Source organism: Nanorana parkeri, unplaced genomic scaffold (assembly GCF_000935625.1).
Source record: "Nanorana parkeri isolate BGI_ZX_2015 unplaced genomic scaffold, ASM93562v1 scaffold24, whole genome shotgun sequence".
Classification (NCBI taxonomy): Eukaryota; Metazoa; Chordata; class Amphibia; order Anura; family Dicroglossidae; genus Nanorana; species Nanorana parkeri.
In genome coordinates this window covers 2,302,340-2,322,173 of record NW_017306292.1, presented here as the reverse complement: position 1 = coordinate 2,322,173, position 19,834 = coordinate 2,302,340, and the positions used below count along the sequence as shown (strand labels likewise).

Genomic DNA, 19,834 nt, shown 5'->3' with positions numbered 1-19,834 from the left:
TTTATCCTGATCCCAAAGGGGATAAGGGCATCTGCAGGAAGGGACCTATCTAAATGTATCAACATGGAAGTCTTTAAAGTGAGCCATAAAGAACCATAAACATAAGTCACATTACTCCGTGTAACTAAAGGCTATGATTTTACCCACCACAATTGTACTGCAATAAAATCTCAAAGCAGTGTTGTCACCCTGTGAACACAGAAGTCTTAGCTGGACATGTAGTTTTGAACAGACTTTAAATAATAAGTGCACTTATTCTTTTTGCCCCCCCTTCCTGATTCCCTGACCTTACAGATTCTACCCTTACCCTTCATAGATGCTTACCTACCAGCAAAACCTTTCAACCAATCAGTTTCTCTCTTCAGTTTGTTCAGTTGAGATTTGAAAATGAGAGAGAGAAGCTGATTGGTTGCCATGCACAGCTGCTCCAGATTTTGTCTTCTCCAGTTTTGATAAATTCCCTTCCCTAATGAGCCAATTGTCAGGGCAGGCAGCAGACAATTGTAATCAGGAGAACTAGCCGAGTCGGTACACAAGACATCAGTCCACAGGAAGCCAAGACAGGAACAAACACACAGAAGGAGCTTGGGAACAAGTGTTGCTCAAGCAACCAGAAGCAAGGGCTGCACAGGATTTAAATAGGGAAAGGGATAGGAGGCATGACAGTAAGTAGTAGGGAGGAAGCTTTATTAACCCTCACGTGAAGCGGGCAACACCCCTAGCTGCTAACAGAAAGAAAGGGGAAACCACATGCTTGTGGCACCACAGGTGCCTGCAGAACCACAGCAGCAAAAGGTAAAAACACATGCAAACAGTGAGACACAGATGAGCTCCGCAGCTGATCTGTGACAATGGACATGGTATGGATGGTTTACAGCAAAAGCTATTATATTTTACCAACAAATGTTTTAAAAAGAAACAGTCATATGCAAATGCACCCATTGCATCCAGCCAGATTTCACCTGACATCAAATTAGAACCATTAACAGGCAATACACAGGTAGTATGGCTTCTGAGGATGTACAGTCAGCGTAGCAGCTGCAATAATAGATATAAACTCATGTATTCAGCCCAAGTGTAATACTGACATTTTCTAAACAATCTGTCTTGAGATAATTTATATTGCTTCGTTTAGGGCTTTTAATAGTTAGAACATAAAATAGCATTCCATTAAACATATCTAAATTGAACAAAGTTAAATTACAGATGTGTTTCAGCTTATAATTGAGGGCAATTATCCCAGAAGAAATGTTATTCCAAGTAAAAGTTGTGAGGAAACAGAAGAAAAGATACATTCTTGACTTAGTGACAGAAGCATAGTAACTATAGACATGGAGACTGTTAGTGATGTTTAAAGGTTGACTTTCCAATTATACTGTTTATCAGATGTAAGATGTGATGTAGTGCAGCCCTCTGCTGATCTAATTAGTGGATTGATGCAACAAATATTAGGTACTAAATTATTTACACTGAGTGTTTAATAGGAAAAGGAACACAACAGTTACACTGGAATTTAAATGAATAGATAATGCATTATGTGACCTCATTTGACACCAGTAAGGCTGGCTTCACACCAGTTTCTTTGCTAAATGCACTTGAGTGAACATGTATTGACATGTGTGTTTTTCACACATTTAGGGTTATTCACAAAAGGGTGAAGAGTTTGGAGAAGGTAGGATAAGTAAACAATCTAGGACAACATAGCTGAACTGGTAAGTGAATGAGAGAATTTTCCCAAATCGGCTATTTTGGCCTTCTCCAAACTCTTCACCCTTTTGTGAATAACCCTGATTGTGTTTTTTTGTTTTTTTCACAGCAGTAACTAAAATACTTCATATTTTTCCCTAACCCAATATGTTGAATCTAGAACAGAGCAAAGATAGGAAACTTATTATGAGCATTGCTATTATTTAGGGCTGTGCAAATTAACGATTAATTTCTCGATTAATCGTTAATCTTTTTGATCGATTAAAAAATTTTTGATCGATTAATTTTTTTTTAAAACTCTCTGCACGAGCGCCAGCCAAGGCATTGGCCTATACACATACAGCACAGCAATGAAGTAATAAAATTAACTAGGATCACACTAATCCAGCACGTTATTATTCTGAGTTGCCCCACGTGAGATTAATAACGCGCTGGATTAGTGTGATCCTAGTTAATTTTATTACTTCATTGCTGTGCTTTATGTGTATAGGCCAATGTAGTTGGATCTGTATGTGCGTTATAATTAATCGAAATTAATCAATTAATCGATTAAAAAAATTTAGATTAATCGAACACAAAAATGTTAATCATTACCAGCCCTACTATTATTTATTTTTACAAGTTAATCATAATAAAGATCATTGTTTTTATGTGAGGGCTGGTTGAGCAGAGAGTTTTTTGTATGGTGTTACATTGTATTTAAGGTATCAAGTGCTCTGTAAGAGACTAGTTACATTCAGCTTGTTGAAATGTATTTGTGAGCTATTTGATATACTGTAAATTATTTATTTGTATTATTCTATTTATTGCTATTTGTATTATTGCTATTTGTATAAATAACCCCAACTCTTTCTATCTCCTTCACCCCACATGGAGAAGTGGAGTCCTGCAGGGACTAAAAATATTATAGGATACATTTGAATAAACACTAACTTTTAGTGGTGCATGTATTATTATGTGCTGTGTTGACATGATGAGAGATTGAAGTGGGCAGTGTTGGTATCTTCTTTGCTTCCCCTTGATTGTCCACTCAGTAGACTGCAAGTAGTGATATGACACTTATGTCATCATGTATTCCTTAAAATTATATTAAAATCATGTTGTTTTTTAAGCATATGCGCGCACACAGGGTGTGCCTGGCACACCCTAATTATCCTAGCACAACACCAAAACCTCAACAGCAGGCATCGTGTTTTTAGTCACTAGCTGGTGGAGAGATCACAAAGATCTGCCTGTGACTAGATCAGCAATACAGAGCGCAGCAGAACTTGCCATTTACATTCGTCACATAACAGTTGCAGTCCTCAGTGCCTGGGAAACTGTGAGGGAGCGCAACTGTGGCTTCCCAGGCTTCCCATCCAATCACAAAGCCGGGCGAGTGACCACCTACCATGCTCCCTGTTTCATTACTGCACCCCTGCTGGAAGAGGTAAGGGACAATTTAAGACAGGGATGTGCGGTCAGGAGAGGCAGAGCCTCACCTAGTGTTATGGAGGAAAAAGCTGTCAGCTTCAAGTCTGAATTCAGTCTGAATTCATTCTCCATTCAGATAGGCTTCTATCAGGTTGCACAGCAGGGAAAGCCTCCCCGCCGTGTAACCTGTCATGGACGGAGCACTGCCTGTAAATTACAGGCAGCGCTGCATCCAGCTTTTGACAGCTAAGTTAGGTTACACAGCCGCAGGGCTTCCCCACTGCTTGTGTAACCTAACATAGTGAGGCAAGAGCTGCAACAGCCTCTACTCTATGTTAGAGACTTGAGCTCTGTGGATGGTTTGGACCAATGGCAAAGCGCAATTGGTCCAAGCTGTCCAATCAAAAAAGAGAAAACAAAATCGGTCTCACCAGTGACGAGCAAATGAGGGACAGGAAGGCCCATCCCTGTCTCCTCCCTTTAATCACTTACAATGGATGCTGCTCATTAATGTTTAAAAGTTTACGTTTCCTGCAGAATCATCTGGTCCCCTGAGCACCTGCCCTGATATCTTGTTTTAGGGTGGCTCCTTTCTCTTACACGGTCCTATGGAGTCACCCTTGTGTGTGGTAGTAAGCTGTGCGTGTCTCCACAAGGCTCTTTCTTTCCCCCTGCTTCCCTCTCCTCTTTTTTACTTCCTTCCTTCTCCCTTCTCTAAGCTAGTAGATGTAGATGTGCTGGAAACTGTGCTGTCCCTTGTGATCTTGTGCTGGATCTTGTTCAGGGAATCAGAGCTGAGAGAGTTGAAGCTGTTTTGAAACATTATGGCCGTAAGGGATTGGGCAAACATTTATAGAAATACTTTGCTGGGCAATGTGTATTTGTTTGATCTTGATTCGTTATTGAAAAAAGATTGAGAGTTTAATGCTAGTTTTAATCTAACACAGAAAGTGGTGTCACTTTTGTTGGTTGTTGGTCGTGCTGTCTTATACAAATTACAAAAGTGGCTGGACAGAATTAAAAAGTATTTGGCAGACATTGTGTTCAGATGTTTGCATGAAGTTCTGTTTTAATTCAACTTTCTCTTTAGAACAGAGCTTTACTGTGAATGTATATTTATAAAAATCTGAAAATGCCACTTAGGCATTAAAAATGAAGAAATCAGTGTAAACATTCCCACTTAATATGAAATGGAACTGCAAGGGAAAAACAGTAGACTCTTAAATCCAATAACAGCTTGCTGCTGTGTTTATTAATTAGATTAATTATCCCTTACAGTGGCAACTAGACATTTTTACTGCCAACTTACAGATCTTATGTACCCAGGGGTTTTAGAGGAACGCAGGTTTAAACCATTTCTCTAATGGCATTCAGCTGCTGAAAATTGATAAGGGAATCCATTTAAAAGTTTGTTCCTGCAAATTATAAAGTGACAGTGAAACAAGAAAATGCATAAAACACCTTCTTCCGGGGAATGGTGTACTTTGAACTGGGCTATTAAAATGACTGCAGTGTATTGTTTAGCCTCCAACTATGGTCTGAGTTTTTCATTGATATTCCCCACAAGCATTGTAGCTGTTTTATATATTGTGTATTAACACAAAGCTGCTACTGACCCTTTTGCAAATTAGGCGCAACGTATTTAATGAAATGCAATGGTTACATTGTGGCCCATTTGTGTAGAATAGGAAATCTTTTAGCTTTATCAGCTGTATACGTTCATGCACATGGGAGAATTTTAATTATAATTGTGTATTTGCTGTTGCAATATTTTTTTTAGGATTAAAAATAAATCTAAGGAATTTGGAAGTGCCTTATTACAATAGTGTGGGTTGAGCACAAATAGTTGAGGGAAAGGAAAGAGGAAAGGTTGCTCTGGACAATAGTCACATTTTACTTCTCTCCTGTCTAGTAAAGGTTACATATGAAAGGCCTTAATTGCTCAATATGGGCTCACATTAGATTTCATTGGTTGATCAGTTGGTCTATGGCCAGCACACCATTATACTGACCAGCTTTCAGTTGAAAGAATTTTCATGTTTTCTGTGCTGTTAACTTACCACTAAAACCAGATGAAAATCTATTTAATGTTGGGTTGAACCTTGCTAGGGAAGGCATACTTTTGCACCTTATGAGGATCTAATCTGCCCAATGTTTCAAAGTGAATAATAATTATTTAGCACTTAAATAGTGCCAACTGTTTGTGCAGAACAAAATAAAAGGAGACAGTACAGTTACAAATAATTGTAGATAAGAGGGCTAGGAAGGCACTGTAATTTCCAGAGAAATTACAATCTGAGGGGGAGGGGCAAGTGATTGGGGTAGGGGTTCCAGAGGAAGGGAGAGGCTCTGGAGGTGTCCTGGAGTTGAGCATGGGCGATAATAAGGACATTTGAGAGCAGGAGGTCTTTGGAGGTGCAAAGATGTCCATTTTGTTGATATTTTGATGAAGCTTGTGATATAGCTGTGGATGGCTTTGTATGTTGTTGGTATTTTGAATTTTATTCTTTGGGTGAATAGAAACCAGAGGAGGCACTTGCAAAGACACTGAATGGTTGGTGAAGTGGATAAGTTTGCTAGCAGCATTCATAGTAGATTGATGCTGGGATAGACTATGTAGAGGTAAGCAAACAAGGAGGAAGTTGCAAAAGATAACAAGGGAGTGAATTATAGGCTTGGCGATGTCATTGGCTAAGAATTTTGTAAATTATAAAGCTGTGAAGGAGGCAAAGTTTGGATAGTGATTAATTGTGGGGCTGGAAAGAGAGTTCAGAGTTCAAAATTACACCTAGTACCGTCGCTTGAGGGGAGGGGGTAATGGTTGTGCTATTGATTTCAGTGGAAATGTTGGGGGATGGGGCACTGGGAGTCTAGGGGAGAAAGGGAGAAAATATTATGAGCTTATTTTTGTAAGATTGATCCTTAAAAAGTGGTGTGACATCCATAGTGATATGTAAACTAGTGAATTAGTGATACGCGAAGAGAAAAAAAGGGGAAAGCTGAGGATTAGGGAGATAGATTTGGGTTTTGTCAGCACAGATATGGTAAGCTGTCAACTGAATAAGGGAGATGTAGATAAAGAATAGGAGGGGTCAGAGGACTGAGCCTTGGGGGACCCCTACAGAAAGAAGAAGAGTAGAGGAAGAGATGAATAGCTGTATCAAAAGCAGCAGAACAGTCTAATTGTGAAAGTAGGGAGTCATGGCCATTGGTTTTAGCATTTAGTAAGTCGGTAGTGAGTTTTCAGTTTCACTGGAGTGTTGCAGGCAAAATCCAAACTATAAGGGTTTGAGAAGGTTGTTGTAAGTAGGGTAGCAACTCCGATGGTTGTAGGCTAGATGTTCTAGAAGTTTGAAGGGAAATGGGAGCAAGGAGATGGGTCTTGAATTATTCAGTCGAGTGAGGCCCATTGAGGGCTTTTTAAGTATGGGGTCAATCAGTGCATGTTTTAGAGGGGAGGGAAAGATACCAGTAGAGAGAGAGCTTGAAGATGTGCATTAGAGAGCATAGAAAAAAGCAAGAGGGTGACTGGACTAGTTGTGAAGGGATTTATACAGGGCAAAGTCATACAGAAATTTAGTTTTAGGCCACACTTGCTCAAGAGCATGGCTATGCCTTTCGAGACTTCTTTTGTCATTACTTTGCAGGGGTTGTAGCAGTTGAAGCCTAATTCTGCATATAGAAGCAAGTTTGTCCAGGCAGAATGAGAATGAGCTGTTGTAGACAGAAGTGGACAGGTCAGGGTTGCACAGAGGGGAGATTTTGTCATAAAGGATGTCCATATAAGAATAAAGAAGAGAGGGTTTAAGTGGCAAATGTTTATACAGGTGACTGTTTGTTTGCTGGTTTTTTTATTGTTATTATTCTGCCTTGATTTCGGTCGTCCGTTGTTAGTTATAGGGAGTAGAGGGTTAAAGACAGGCTGTGTGTGAAACTGATAAGGTTGTGATAAGAGAGAGGGCAAGGGGTGTTAAAGAGGTTGCAAGGAGTCCAGAGACAGGGTCAAGGGTGTTGCCATCAGAGTGAATAGGAGAGTGTGTCCATTGTGTTAGCTTATAAATTGAACTGGGTCATTAGCATAAACACTCATAAATCTGACCTTGCTTAAAATGGTTCTAAGATAGTAGCGGTGCTCAAGTGCAGACACCTTGTGGTAGTCTTTGAAGCTGAACACTGGGGAAAATTCTAAAATACTCTTGCAGTGGGGCTCCCCTCCACACACTGCAAGGGTCAAATGCTCATTTTTGTCTAGAGTACTGTTAAAAAGCAGTTTTACCCCTCAGTCTCCAGGTAGCCAAAGCTCTCCTCTTCGCTTCGAGGTATGAATCTGTTTAGTTGTTATAGGATAACAAAGGTGATTGGTTCATATACATACATTAGTTTCATTGTGCTTTGTGGACTGTAGCAGTACTGTGGAAGTATCCATTGAACCCAAATGGGCATTATTGAGACTTTTTCTATAAGTGATTTTGGCTTTTCTACAGTAGCCTACACCAGCCTACAGCATTGATTGGATATGGTACTTCAATGCCTTAGGCCGAGGTGTTAGGGTCCCTCGGGAACATGACACTGAAGGGACTCGAACGCTTAGTGGGACTCCAACCCACGCCTCCAGGTAGGACTTATCTTGTTAACATTTCCCGGCAAGTTATGTATTTACTCTATATTCAAAGGTTTATTGTTAAAACAAAAGGTTATATGTGAAACTAAAAGGGGGATGACTGAGCATAAACCATTTCAATTCATGCACGTGTACAACAAGACAAAACTAATCATGTTAGTAAGAATCATGAGACAACCTTGGGGGGATTTGTAAAGTAAACAACCAAAAGAAACAAACAGAGATAAGATATACAATTTGCAAAGACTAACATTTTAGAAACATCTTAAAACTGGTTTCTGTGAAATGTAGTGAAAAACACAATTTTGCTTGCTCAGACATTAACTATGTATAACCTAGAAACAGGCAAATGAAATGAATCACCTTTTCAATCCCTAATTTTGTCCCGGGATAACACTATAGAATATTCCCCTTATACTGGCGGGGTGTAGTAATGAGAATCAGTGTAAAAAATTGCTGTTGTCAAGGTAGTGTACAAGTTTGTGTCATTACTAATAGATTTGGGATACATTGCAAACAGCAAAACCTAACTAAGCAACAAACAGCTATAATTTGTCTCAAACCCCACATATCAGGTAAACACTCAAAGACCCAGCCCCACCAATTACCAAAAAACATCCTCTTTTAACTCCTGACGCTAACTCATGCAAAGCTTGGATATGTGACTAGATAGAAGTAGCATGATCAGTTAGATTTAATACAACACATACCCTCAAAATGTTTGCAAAACTATTTCACTCAACTAATTGAAAAGGCTACAAGTCCAAGGTACTTCCATATTGAAGAAATGTCTGGCATGTCTCCTTAACTGGGTCTCTCCTGATCTTCTTGTGCCAGCAGGAGTTCCATTCCCTTGGAAAAAAGTCTCTTAAAGCTTAGGTCCATAGGTGGGTGTTCCTTCAGTATGATGGGAGTGAAGTTGTGTATGTTCTTTGACTTGCATACTCAAAATAACTAGCACATAGCAATTTTAACTGCAAATTAAAGAAATAAACTGAGCAACAATGCCATAAAGATTAAAGTGCATACCTTTTAAAACATCCAATATTTCACTAAACAAAATGATCTCAATGCAGTTATGTAAGCAGAAAATTAAGTTTAAAGTGACATTAAACCCTCAGATTTTTTAACATAAAACAATACTGTAATGTGTGCCTTACTGTAATCCATGGTTGTTTCCCTTCTCTTTGCTGATCTTCCTTTTAAATCCTCATGTCTTCTCATGCTGGGGGAGAACTTCCCTTTGCAGCTGAGTGCCTCTTTGTAACGAGTCCCGAGGGTTCAGACCATCCGTGGGACGTCGTCTCACTCGACTTTATAGTGGACCTTCCCCGGTCAGGTGGATGCAACACTATAATGGTCACCGTCGATCTGTTGACAAAGATGGCTCATTTTGCTCCCTTGAAGAAACTACCCACCGCTAGGGAGACCGCCCAGTCCTTCATCAGCCACATCCTCAGATTACACGGACTACCTTCTCGGATTATATCCGATAGGGGCAGCCAGTTCGTGTCTAAGTTCTGGAAGGCCTTATGCAAAACGCTCCAAATAGACCACAGGATGTCCACGGCCTACCATCCTCAAACCAACGGACAGACAGAACGGGTAAATCAATGCCTAGAGCAATATCTTAGGTGTTATTGTACTCATCTCCAAGATGACTGGCTCAACCTTTTGCCCCTCGCTGAGTTCGCACGCAACAATGCCACCAGCTCTTCCACCCAACATTCACCTTTTTTATGTGAACTACGGCTTCCATCCTACCCATCTGCCATCTTCATTTACAGCAGTCAATGTCCCTTCAGTGCAAGATTATCTCTCAACCCTGAAGGAAACCCTCGAAAGCTTGCAAACCAATCTAAAGAACGCCCAGGACTGACAAAAAAGGTACTACGACACACGTCGAACCGCCCCCCCCCATCTACCAAACGGGCGATAAGGTCTGGTTGTCCACCAAAAACCTCCGCCTCACCATACCCACACGGAAATTGGGCAGGCAGTTCGTCGGACCATTTGAAATAGACCTGTGTGCAAGTATAAGTGTAAGCACAACCAACACTATACTGACATTATTTCTCTTTTGTGTACAATTTTACTATTTGGACAAAATGAATTATTATTTTACTCTTTTCTAATTGGCCATTTTACATTATGGATGTGGCCTACTTCTTTCCCACACTTTAAATTGTACATACATGTACATCCCTCATATACACAAGTCATGGACACATACAGTATATACTGATATGCCTTTTATTGCCATAAAGATCAAGGAAACGATTATTTGACTCTTCTATTCAAATTTTGCAACGCTCACTATTTTTCGTCTGGAGATCTACTTTTCAAATGACGAGCTCATTGAGATCTACCAACGAAAAAACACCTGCATTCAGGGGTGGGAGGGGGCGTGGCGGTGCATTGAAGTCAATGGCACCGCAGCCAGGCTCCGCAGGCAGGCCCCTCGCCCACAGTGCGATCGCCTGCATTAGTGCCTGTGTTCCAGTCCAGTGCGATCCGCAAAAATGCTGTGAGCTCTATTTTTGCAGATCGCACTGGACCGGAATGCAGGCACTAATGTGCATGCGTTCCGAATGCAGGCGATCGCAATGTGGGCGATGCCATTGACTTCAATACAGCTCCACACCCCCTCCCGCACCTGAACGCAGGGAGTCGGCCGGCTTACATTCCAGTGCGCCTACAGGTCCCGGCGTCCTGTCCTCCCGTGGTGCTCGTGTGGCCGACGCTGCACATGGGGTGCCTGCACCTTTCCATCTGCAGCGTCTGACACATTCAGCCGGCAGCCGCACGAGCACCACGGGAGCACAGCCGTAGCCAGCTCCTTTTGCGCCTGAGGCAAGAAAAAAAACAACGTTTTTATTTACTATTTTTTTATTTTATTTTCATTATTTATTTTTCTTTTTCTTTACATTTTCGTAATTTTTTTTTAACTCTTGGTGATCGCTACGCGATCGACTGGTAGATGGCGATCGACCTTGTGGGCACCCCTGGTTTATACAATGGCTAGTATGTCTTGAACCCGACTTCCCTTTAAGCTTGACTGCTGTTTAGGTCGTCAGTAGAACTTAAGACGGGCCTTCAAATTTTTCTCCAAGGCTTTTTCGTCAGTTTCCTCACAGGTCTCTAAGCTTTAGGCAGTAAGTACATGCGACAAAGTAAGTGTCTGGGATGGAAGAATATATTAGCCAAAGGCTGAGAGCATATTAACACACACACCAAAACATACTCACAATTGGGTAACTAAATGTAATCTATCTGGAACCTCTAAAAGGGGTACTCAGGCTTAGGAGAGTGTCTCAAAGGGACAGTCACTACTCTATCTTGATTGTTCCAGGCACAGGTCAGACAGGACACACAGAATCGGGCAGCAAAGGTAGCAAACCCTGGGGCTATCCATAGCTTACCTATACAGGTGATTATTGCATCGTTGGACAAGTGGTCCTGTCTATGGGCTAGCTGCATCGCCACAGGGAAACAGGGCCTTCAAGAGACACCATCGAGTCCCGCAAATCCTCAGACCCTGCTTATTAGGGGAAGCTCTTTCCTTCCTCCATAGTTCTCTGGTGCCTGGATCCACAGACAGTCCAAGGCTTCCTTGTCTCATGTGTCAGAGGCTATTCTGACATATTAGAGAGCAGCTTACTTCACTGCCTCATCCACTGCTCTGCTCCCTTCTGCCTCTCTCGTACCTACTGTTGTATGGGCCTTTACCTTCAGAATGGCCACCTCAAGGGGCTAATAAAAGCTCTAAACAACTTGTATATTAGTTTGGCCTGCCTGACCGGTCTCCCTGCACATGTCAAAAAGTTCCCAGCCTTCCAGATAGGACCAAAATCCTGTGCAATCCCAAAAGGCATATCTGGAGTAGTTGTAGTGCACCTCTTGATTGTCACATTGGGAGGAGTCTGGACATAGACACTCATTTCATTTTTTATATTTTCTAGCACTTGTTGGACTGGTTGTAGAACCATAATGATTAGGGAATGTACCACAACTACATGGACTATTCTCTCCAGTAAGAGAGCACATACTGCTATAGTGCGTAAAACACAAATAGGGGAACCATTAAGGACTAAATAGGGACATACAAAACAGATTTACATTTGTCTCCATGTAATTATGTAAGGGCTCTTGTAGCATGTCCTAATACTTCATTACAGACTAAAACAAAGGGAAGGTAATAACTGGGCAACCCGAGAGCAGGTGCCTCTGCCGGCATATAAACTATTTCCTTCATTTAGAAAGATAGCTCCATCAGGCAGCAAAAACTTTTTAGTAATCGCTTAAACAAAGGAGCTAAAAGACTAACATCTGTCAGGAGCCCTGAGAAACATTCTCCTGCTTCAAAAACAGATCGGTCTATACTGGGGTGTATAAGGCTATTAGATGTCAGCTGCCTATCTGTCTCCTAAAAAATACAGCACCCTGATTTTTTATTTCCATCTAATCTTCACTTTCATTGTCTGTCATATATTTCACATACTCTAATCTATTCATCCATGCCTCCTCCTACCCAAAGACTCTGCACAAACTCCCTTGGAGTACAGACCCCCCTCCTTTTCTGTGAGTGGACTACTACATTCCTTTCTAATTAATCCATAAGCTCCCTGCTAACTTACTCAGACCTTTTTGAATCAACTTGCAATAACCATAATGATTTTAACAATGTTCCATACTCATATCTTTCTAATGTTTTATGTGGAAATGGGTTCTTGTGGAAGATCCTAAAGGTGCCCATACACCTTACGACCATGGCCAGACTTTTGTCTTGCCATGGTCGTATGCTTCTTGAAAGCCCGTACGATCTGCCCACCTTGGACGGGCAGATCGTACTTGCGATCATCGAAAGCCCGCCCCGCTGAGGGGCGGGCTTCCGATGACGGCAATGCAGAACGGGCAGTGTGCGCGTGCGCACACCGGCCCGTTCCCCAGCTATCGGGCGAGCAGGCTAGAAACCCGCCGAGAATCATACGATTCTCGGCGGGCTTTCGAACATGTTGGCTCGACAAAAGACGTGCGACCGTACAGTAGAAACGGTCGCACGTCTTAGTTCACACTGCTCGATTCTCGTACGATCGCGGGATTTCTCCCGATTCTCGTACGAGAATCGAGCAGTGTATGGGCACCTTTAGAGTCTCCTCCTGGGAGCTAAAGGATCACACCCGTAGCATTGCTCGGACTTATTGTGCCACTTGTATCGTGGGAGCTATATCTAGAGTTAGCAAACCTGATCCCACTATTGCAGCATGCAAGTGAGGGACAATTTCTTAAATTCATACAGTACACACAGCAGTGACGTGCGGTACCTTTAGTTCCGGGTGAGGCATTCCCCAGCTTCACCCCAGCACTTTTCTCCCCGCCCCCAGCCCAGTCCCCAAGCTAGTGTGAAGAAGGGACAGGGAGGAGTCTCTCTGTCCCTCACTTGCTTGTCACTGCTGAGGCATCGAGATCGATGGCTTCAGATTTTTTTTTCTTTTTTTGATTGGACAGCTTGGACCAATGGCGCTTTGCCATTGGTCCAATCCATCCACAGAGCTCACACCTCTAACATAGAGTAGAGGCTGTGACAGCTCTTGCCTCATTAGTTAGGTTACACAAGCAGTGGGGAAGCCCGCTGCTGTGTAACCTAACTACCTGTCAAAAGCTGGATGCAGCGCTGCCTGTAATTAACAGGCAGTGCTCCATCCATGACAGGTTACACAGTGGGGAGGCTTTCCCTGCTGTGTAACCTGCTAGAAGCCGATCTGAATGGAGAAAAAGCTGTCAGCTTCAGGCTTGAAGCTGACAGCTTTTTCCTCCATAACACTAGGTGAGGCTCTGCCACACCTGCCTCCACTGACCGCACGTCCCTGACAGTTGCTCGATTATCGTACGAAAACCCGATCGCATACGATTATCGTACGATAATCGTGCAGTGTATGGGCACCTTTAAGGGAAACACAGATTTGACCACACACACACAGTAATTGCAATGCTCGTTGTCATTCAGGACGTTCTGAACTGCTCACCAGAATGCAATCACAAAATCACACAATCATCTGCCCAGTTCAGCCACAGCTCATAAAGATAACTCAGCTCTATTTGATACAACAAATTAAAATAAGAAATAATTAACAGTGCAGGATTTATACAACAAAGGTCTGCTTTGTGAAGTTGGGTTGCAGCTAGTCACCCATGAAACAGACACATGACTGTCATGACATGACCTCATGACACAGATAGTACAGTAAGCAAAAAGGTTGCCTACCAGGCGCCTTTTGTCTATGTCCCAGGGTCCCAATCGGGTGAGTTCATTCAACTGCATAGTTGCCATGCTCAGGACTTTGCCAAGTTGTTTTTAACAGATTGTTGGTTGTATAAAAAGGGAGCCCCCTCTCTATGTGTGAAGCAATTGACAGTCCTTCACCTGTATCTGACCAAACTTGTTACTCATAACTTACACAAATAAGAAGGTTAGTAAAGAACCTGGAAGGGTATATAAAAACTTGTGTTTCAGAAGACACGGGTCAACAGCTTGCACCTACCCGGGGTCTGAGGGCATCTTGTGAACCTCCACATGAGGAAAGTTGACATAAAACTTCAAGTAAAATGTATGCCTGACAACTCTCTTTCCGTGTCACCATATTCTCTGGGCACAAAACGGGTCAAACAGGAGCTGTGCTGCCAACCATGCAATCTCTAATCCACATCTGCACCTCCACGACACCCCGAATGCTCCAGCTCGGGCATGCATCTTACTTGAGGTTTTATGTCAACTTTCCTCATGTAAATAGTTTTTTAAATAAATTCGTTTTTTAATTTTATGGTTTTATCCTATGGGCTGTTTTTATATTTTATTTTGATATGGCAGTGATGATATGCTGGCGTCATTTCGTGTGAAACGATTTTGGAGAGATGTCTTTTGAATAAGATCGATTGGAGATTAGACATGTGCACTGCCAAAAAATTCGTTTAGTTTCGTTTCGTTTTAAATTTGGATTTGTGTTATTTCGTTTTTCAGGATTCGGGTGTGAAAGTCAATTCGGATTCGGAATTCGTATTCGGACGAAATTCGGTAGCGTTCGTACGAACGTTCGTTTCGTTTTCTGTTCTTATTCGTTTCTTATTCGTTTCTTATTCGTTTTGTTCGTTTGCAGCAAAAGTGACATTTGAGGGGGAAAAAAAAATTTCTCCTCTAATGTCACTTTGCTCCAACGAACGAAAACGAATAAGAAACGAATAAGAAACGAATAAGAACAGAAAACGAAACGAACGTTCGTACGAACGCTACCGAATTTCGGAAATGGAAATTCGGATTCGTTTGCATTCGTTATGTCTGTAATTCGGAATTCAGATACATCCGAATGTCCGAATTTCCGAAAATTCGTCCGAATTTCGATTCGGAACGAAACGAATCGCACATGTCTATTGGAGATACTATAAAGCGATGTTAGTCCTGCTGAGGTCTACTTATAAGGTGAGCAGCCCACTAAGAGGGGTGAGCACCTGAGTGATAATTGCAATTGGTATATGGACCTTGTATAAAGAACTTTCACTGTGGAAGGATAAAGAGTGTGGTGCACTTGGGACGAATCTTGAGCACTTTATACGTGATTCCACATTTCTGTACATCTGAACATGGAACATATGATTGAACTTTCCAGATGGATATTTATTATAAAGGATTGATATTTACAAGAAAAAGCAACTGTGAACACTTCGATTGCATGTATTGTTTAGAGCATATTTATTATTGAGATGTGTTGGGTTTTTTTTCATTTAATTTGATCTAGCTTAAGTGCAGCACATTCATTATTATAATTTGATACATTTAGAGGGTAGCACTTCTTACAGTGCTTGCAGCTACACAGGGATTGGCACAAGGTGCTATTTGTTATATATATATATAACCAAAAGTGTATATATAAAACCAAATTATACTGCACTGAAAGTGAGTGAATTAGTATGCGTCAGTGCAATACCAGCAAGTATGTGAAAACATATCTGTGCAATGGCCGTGAATAAGTGTGTGTCCATGCAAGTTGCATTTTCAAATGGAGGTATCTGACTTTGAGCTTGTTTTCAGCCTTTAGCAGTCCCTATGCAGCAGGGCTCAGAGTGGGAGAGACAGAAGCAACACAAGAAACCAATCAGTTGTGTTACAGCACAATGAGCATGCTGATAAGAAGGGATAGCAGAGAGACAGAGAAATACGCTCATCAGCCTGTTGCTTCTCCCTCCACTGCATAGGTCAGGGACAAGACCTCATTTAAGTAATTGAACTGCCACAGAGAAAAGTCAAGTGTCCCCCCAGACAGAAAGGGCTGGGCTTTGGGGCAGAGCTGAGTAAATCTCAGAACTGGACGGACAGGTAAAATTCCTCCTTTATATGAATTTTATCTGTGTACTGAACTGTTGATCTTGAGAAACATGTACCTTGAAGGAATGCCGCTGCTAACATCCCCCTTCTAAAAACATTACTTTCTGGCTAGCAAGCTGAGCCAATGTCTCAACTATATGTAAAACTTTTTTCTGCTTGTCTTAGACAGAGAAGTGGAGAAATTAGGGCTAGTTCGCACTAGCCACAGTGCGTTCCGGCCCGATTGGTGCACTCTGGCCTGCTCACTTTGTTTTGGGGCGGGAGGGGGCGTGGCGGTGGATTGAAGTCAATGGAACTGCAGCCGATTGCCCACACCGGAACGCGTGGCACATCAGTGCCTGCATTCTGTCCGATGCAGTCAGAAAAAATGCTGCATGCATTACCCTCATAGGGAAAGATTAGGACCAATCAGGAAACTGTACTTTAATTCTGATTGTTAGTTTTTTGGGCAGTCGACCCCCTTGGTGCCTTTTATTTTTGTTGCTATTATTGGGAGCTTTTTTGCCTATCATTTTCTTTTTTGTGGTTGGTTTGAGGTCTGCTGTGACTTTTATCTGCTGTCCTATCCATAGCAAACCTTTTTTTGGCTGCAAGGCTTGTTTTTTTGGGGGGTGGTATTTTGGTTTTATCATTTCTTTTGGTAACCTATCGTAGTGGTGAACCTGAACCTCATCTCTACTGCCAGTTTATGCTGCCATTGAAACTGTCCATAAAAATTGTACTCTTCTGTAACACCATGTACAGTTTTAAGGTAAGCCCCAAGAATGTCATTCAAAAGAGTTATTTATTTTTTAATGTTGCCTTCAAAGCCACATGAAAAGACCCTTGGTACATGTCCCCCATGGCATTACCTAACTTCCTGTAAATTCTTTACAGAAGTTTACCTATTAGCCCTAAAAATAGCAATTTAACACCGATATTCACCCCCCTAGACTTCAGTGGGATTTGCCTCCAAATTTGCGTTCGCTAAATTTTGAACAAGCTTTGCCGAACTCTTGGTGAAATGAACCTGGGCAGATTTGCACATCACCATGGGTCAGTGGGGTTGATTTATTAAATGAGAATGGACTGTTCACTTTGCATGGAAATTAGCATTTTGCAGGTGAAGTTTCCCACAGCTTGATGAATTTAGTAAAATTTTATTTTGCAAAGAATACTCAATCATGTGCAAGGAAAATTGGGTGATGAAAATCAGCTGAGCTTCACCTCATTCACTAAACTAAAGGGGAAACACCCCATACAAAGTGCAAATTCCCTTGCTAAGTAAACAGTCTAGTTGTTGATTAGTAAATCCCCAGCATCTTAATGTATTGAAATCAGAAACAGCGAGGCAACTAGCTTTTTCAGATGGAGGTCATCAATTTCAGATTCCATACACTTCTCAGTACAAGCTTCCTCAAGGGTTTGTAGAGTTACAAATAAATGGGTTCATACAAAGGCAAAATAGACAAAAGTGCATACAGCTACAAAAGTACAATGTCGGTGAAATAAGTCTCCCTGTAGTCTGTCAAATAAGGCTGTTTGCTTGATCTTATACAAAACTTAGTACACTTAAATGAGAAAAGCCACGTTTCAGGAAAATGTTGCTTTATTCATCTCTTTGGAGCACTTCTATCTATAGAAATATATATATCATATTTTTTTTGCAGAATCCAAAAGAACGTGTTGTCCAGGGTCATTAACAGGACAGAGGCTTGCTGTATAGCACAGCCGTCGAATGTTCATACGTTTACAAACAATCCATGCAAATTTAAAGTGACATTAAACCCTCAGATTTTTTTAACATAAAACAATACTGTAATGTGTGCCTTACTGTAATCCATGGTTGTTTCCCTTCTCTTTGCTGCTCTTCCTTTTAAATCTGTATCTGTTCTCATGCTCTGCAGAACTTCTGTTTTGCAGCAGACTGCCTTTTCTCAGGAATGGATACACGGTGTCTGTGTATCCGTTTGTATAGGCTTGTAACCTGAGCCAGCACTACAGGAAGAGGCCCTGAGCTGAAAAGGGAAGTTCTCCCCAAGCATGAGAAGACATGAGGATTTAAAAGGAAGAGCAGCAAAGAGAAGGGAAACAACCATGGATTACAGTAAGGCACACATTACAGTATTGGTTTATGTTAAAAAATCTGAGGGTTTAATGTCACTTTAAGGCTGTTTGCAAAGTAACTATACAAAACTAAAGCAATACAAGCACAGGAAGGCTCACCAACATAAGATCACTCAGCAGGGTTTTCCCAAAGTCAGACCCAGACAGGTGGTAGAGTGCCAGTGTCCTAATCAGCAATGTTATCCACTCAGGGTTGCCACTTGGCCCGTATTTAACTGGCCTGGCTGGTAAAAATGGGACATGTTGCCAAAGTTGCCAATAGAAAAAAAAGATCATAAAGTCGGTATTATTTTCCAGGAAATGTGGCAACCCTAATCTGCTACACTCCATCACAAAATGATACTATAAGGCTTGACAAAGGTAGAGTACCCCAAAACATGTTGCCTAGCAACTTGCCTAACCGAAGGTGGGCAAATGTACAGCGATCTCCAAATATCACATTGTGAATGTGCAGAGTGGATTATGATACATGCTATGCTACATGTGGATGCATGTTATTGTACTAAACATACCTTGCATAATACTTTAGGTTAGTGCACCTTCATCTGGCTTTTGGTCATTGATATAATGCCCTTTAAGATTAATATCTATTGGTTAGTGTTACATCAGTATTCAGTACATTTCTGAGTTTAATCAATTTGTGAACATAATCTCTAGTTTATTATAACAACATTTTTTATTAACATTGCAGACATTTCAGAACTTTTAGATTTTTAGATACCAATAAATGGCATATTAACTTATAGTGACTGGTGCCACAGCTACACCATGCTATGCAGTAAAGCCTCACTGTGCCTTCAATACATTTTGATATATTTTTTATATATCCATTGGTTTTTTACCTCTCTACAAACCCCTTTTTTCTATGTTTTCCCCTCAGTTATAACTATGCAAATAGTGACTTTCCCCAGAAAGTCAACAGTGGCCACACCTGCTGGGTTCAAACCACTGCCCAAGGGTGCTATTGCACTGTCTTGTGACAGGAGAGAGACATGTTCAGGTGAACTGAATTGCATACTGGTATGTGTGTAGTGTAGGCACCAATTGACAGTCTACACCCACCTTTCTGCAATAATTAGAGTTTAAAGTAGCAAAAAACACATCTATTAGAAATGGAGTGGGGATTCATTTGTATTCTACTCAGTGAGCTTGGTGAGGTGTTTATAGATACATATCTGTTTGAGACTTTCAGAATGTGACACAGAAGACAGGTTCCCTTTAATAAGGCCTTTACAGTAATTATTGTGGCTTTTACAAATAATAATTATTTGGTTGAGAGTAATAATTTGACTGTTGGGTTAAAATAGTTAAATAAATAGAATCAGCCCATCCAATATTGATATTTCAGTTATTTGGCTGAATCATCCACAGACTTCCTATGTACTTAGGGATTGGTTGGTTCTACTGGAAAACATAGATATGGAAAGTCCACTTAGACCAGGGGTCCTCAAACTATGGCCCGCGGGCCACATCCGGTCCGCCACGGTCCTTGGCCCGGCCCGTTCGGGTGTCAAGGCCGGAGAGCTGCAGGCCCCTACCTTTACTATCTCCAGGCCGGCCGTTGTAAAAGAACGGCCGGCAGCTATCTAGATAAGCCACGTCCACTTGTG

The 19,834-nt window shown here is 41.5% G+C and overlaps 1 protein-coding gene across 3 annotated transcripts in view; it reads left to right on the top strand.

Moving 5' to 3' along the window:
- KCTD8 (potassium channel tetramerization domain containing 8) overlaps window positions 1-19,834 on the top strand; it is an 82,635-nt gene that overhangs the window by 44,883 nt on the left and 17,918 nt on the right. The window contains exons 3-6 of one of the 3 annotated variants that reach the window (XM_018564616.1): window positions 3,177-3,193; window positions 4,688-4,697; window positions 6,417-6,426; window positions 7,076-7,089. The exons of the other annotated variants lie outside the window; for them this stretch is intronic. Coding sequence (XP_018420118.1) covers window positions 3,177-3,193; window positions 4,688-4,697; window positions 6,417-6,426; window positions 7,076-7,089 — 51 coding nt within the window. The remainder of the gene's footprint in view (window positions 1-3,176; window positions 3,194-4,687; window positions 4,698-6,416; window positions 6,427-7,075; window positions 7,090-19,834) is intronic. 3 annotated transcript variants of the gene reach the window in all.